This window comes from Nanorana parkeri, unplaced genomic scaffold, assembly GCF_000935625.1.
Source record: "Nanorana parkeri isolate BGI_ZX_2015 unplaced genomic scaffold, ASM93562v1 scaffold1105, whole genome shotgun sequence".
Taxonomy (NCBI): Eukaryota; Metazoa; Chordata; class Amphibia; order Anura; family Dicroglossidae; genus Nanorana; species Nanorana parkeri.
In genome coordinates, this window is record NW_017307373.1 from 122,314 (window position 1) to 125,261 (window position 2,948).

A 2,948-nucleotide genomic window follows, 5' to 3' on the forward strand; every position below is an offset into this window, starting at 1 on the left:
CCAACCTGCTTATTGATTTTGTTGCCCTTTTCTGAGGACTGGTGAATCAAACTGAGCTGTATACTCAAGGTGAGGCTGAGCCATATTTTTATGTGGTAGAGTTATGTTTTTATCTCTTGAGAAAATACCCTGTCTTAATGCATGGTAATATCCTGCTGGCTTTGCTAACAATGAGTCTGTGGTCTACCAGGGCCCCCACATCTTTCTCTGTGCTGATTTTTAAAACTGAATTCCAAGTAGAGATAAAATGCACAAACCAATAGCACTGCAATTATTTACCTTCATTAAATGTATTTTACAGAGCTCAGTAGCTCAAAATGTGAAGTGAATGAGTGAATAAGTGAACATTATCTCAATTTACCATATTCTGCATTCGCTGTCATGTAAAACTTTCTCTTCCTGCTGCCTCTCTCATAAATCACATTTCATCTTTTGAGGAAGGATTAAATCTGATTGGTGGCTCTGAGAAACCTTTTAGCAATCCCATTTTCTTCCATCAGGTTTTTTCCTTGTGAAATAAAAACATTAGCACAGTGGGTGTGTTGAGGATTTCTTCTCTTGAGTTGCAAGTAGAGGGGTTCTCAGACCACCAGGTTACTGTCAAAATTAGGAAGGGTGGACTAATGCATTAGGGCAATGGCTAGCTACAAAACTGAAATACTGAGCTGTCGTCTATGCTCACAGTAAGCTGCTCAAAGTTTTAGCTGGAGCATACTCATAAAAAGCAGTTAATGCCTTGTGAAAGCTAGTTACTGAGTGTCAGCTGACTTTACTGTCATTGTGTGCCTATAACGGTGAACAACTGCAGAATGTTTCTGTTGTATATTTGCATTTAGCTTATTCACCAGTCCACTCTTGTGATTATTCAGTAAACCAATGCAAGGAGCAAATGTGATAAATGCCAACTGCAGTGCCAGATGAACCACTTAGATCCATCTTGTACTTATGTCTAAATTAGCCCTTGATCTGCGATGCGGGAGAGCATGCGTTCCTGCACACGATCCCGCATTGCATGAGATCACATGTTGCGCTGCCATTATATATAGTCGTTGCATGTGCATTGCATCACATCACAATGCACGGTAACCTGTTACCATGCATTCTGGTATGATGAGATTTTTTTTTAAAAAGGTGCATGTACTTCTTTGAGTGTGATTTAAATGAATAGGCTGAACTTCCTGACGAAGGGACCAACTACGGTTCTGAAACGTTGCTTTTAGCCCTATATCACTATGATTGCTTAGTGTCCTAATAAAAGGCGTTTGCACAATGGACCGTGGATTGCGGGTGACTTTTCCTTGAATTCTGAAAATAAATGGCAATGCACCTGACGCATGATAGGTGCATTGCTTGGTAGTGTGCGTTAATTGCACTACACTGTGGGAATAACGCAGGGTGGGCCCTGTCAGGTGGGCCCCATGATTCCTAATTGTGCCCTGGTTCCTGCACTCTGCGTTAGTTATGGAATAAACCTTGCACCCAACTTTCAGTTGCTGGGTCACACATTTCTCAAATCAGCAAAACATTTAATTCCCTGGAAAAGGTTAAACATTCATCTGCTGGTCCGAGTCTTCAGATGCCCGAACACGACACAATCTGACAATAGAGGCTTTGAAATGAAAGGTTTTTTTTCTTTCAGCAAACGTTGTCTGCTTTTCTTAAGTATTATAAACAAATGTATCAGATTGTGCTTCCAAGGACGAAAGGGAAGCCTTGAAAAACCTGTGATTGGCTGCATGTTCTGTGCTCTCCCACAGTTCCTTTTAATTGGCTTTGAGTGAAGTTAGGATTACAGTTTTCTTTTTTTTTTCCCCTCGGTCTGTGCTGCGTTAGAACAACTTCGCACTATTCTGACGTGACGGCATATCCTGGACTATTATTCCCTGAGTAAACTGCTGAAGGCAGCGCAAACATGAGCCTGTGTGCGAGGAGAGTGACACTGCCTGCCATCACCCCACTGCTGCTCCAGAAAAGGGTAGGGCACTGCTGTGTGACTTGTTCTGTCAATGACTGTGAGGTAGGATAGAATGCAGGAACTGCAAAGAGCTGCGAGACAGTATATGTGTGTGCTATGTGGCTGTAACATTGTTTTAAGATAGCTACAAAGATTTTAAAATAATCCAGGTACGCATTTGTACACATTGTATATATTTGTGTTCAGCATTCTTATACCTTCTTGATATACTGTTTGGTGTTTACTTTTTCTTCTGTTTATCTATTTTTGAAACGGCAATACAAAATTATGACTTAAAAAAAAGTAATAATCCAGGTACGCTTTCGCTTTAGAGTTTGTGGAGCTGTCTCAATATAGATAACAGCAATGTGGTGGAAAACTCTCTATACTCATCATGTTGCATAGGTGTGAATGGGTGCCATAGAAAATAATGTGATTTCCATTATTGTGCATTCTAGATTTATGGGAGAAACAAGATGTCACCAGCACCCCGCAGGAAAGTGTCCTAATGAATATCTTTTTATTGATGCATATTGTCACAGCAAAAGCAAAGTTTCAGGGTCTCCTTCATCAGGGTCAGTATGATGTAGGGGACCCTGCGTGGCCCCCGAAATGTTGCTTTTGCTGTGACAATATGCATCAGTAAAAAGACATTCGTTGGGACACATTCTTGCGGTTTGCTGGTGACATCTTCTGATTTGTACGACGCCATCCGCAGTCACTTCAGTACCCATGTCTCAAGGAGTGCAGCGGGACGCATTCTGGACCTTCATAGTGGTGTGACGGGAGACGTGCGGGAAATCGCACAAGTGTGAACTGGGGGCTTACGGACAAATGTTTCTGAAAGGATTGAGGTATGGAGTTGAAATTTAACAGCCCCTTTGCCGGAATAAACCATCCATGTATATGTCTGTGTCTCCGTCATAAGATAATCAAGTGTATACAAAACACACATTCTGAGGAGTTGCACACATTGGTATTATTCGGCACCATG

General features: G+C 41.6%; 1 protein-coding gene across 2 annotated transcripts in view; it reads left to right on the plus strand.

The window, feature by feature from the left end:
* Positions 1-1,596: 1,596 nt before the first annotated feature.
* GRB14 (growth factor receptor bound protein 14) overlaps positions 1,597-2,948 on the plus strand; it is a 46,560-nt gene continuing 45,208 nt past the window's right edge. For both annotated transcript variants that reach the window (XM_018567855.1, XM_018567856.1), the window contains exon 1: positions 1,597-1,975. In XM_018567855.1, coding sequence (XP_018423357.1) covers positions 1,913-1,975 — 63 coding nt within the window. In that variant the 5' untranslated portion in view covers positions 1,597-1,912. The remainder of the gene's footprint in view (positions 1,976-2,948) is intronic.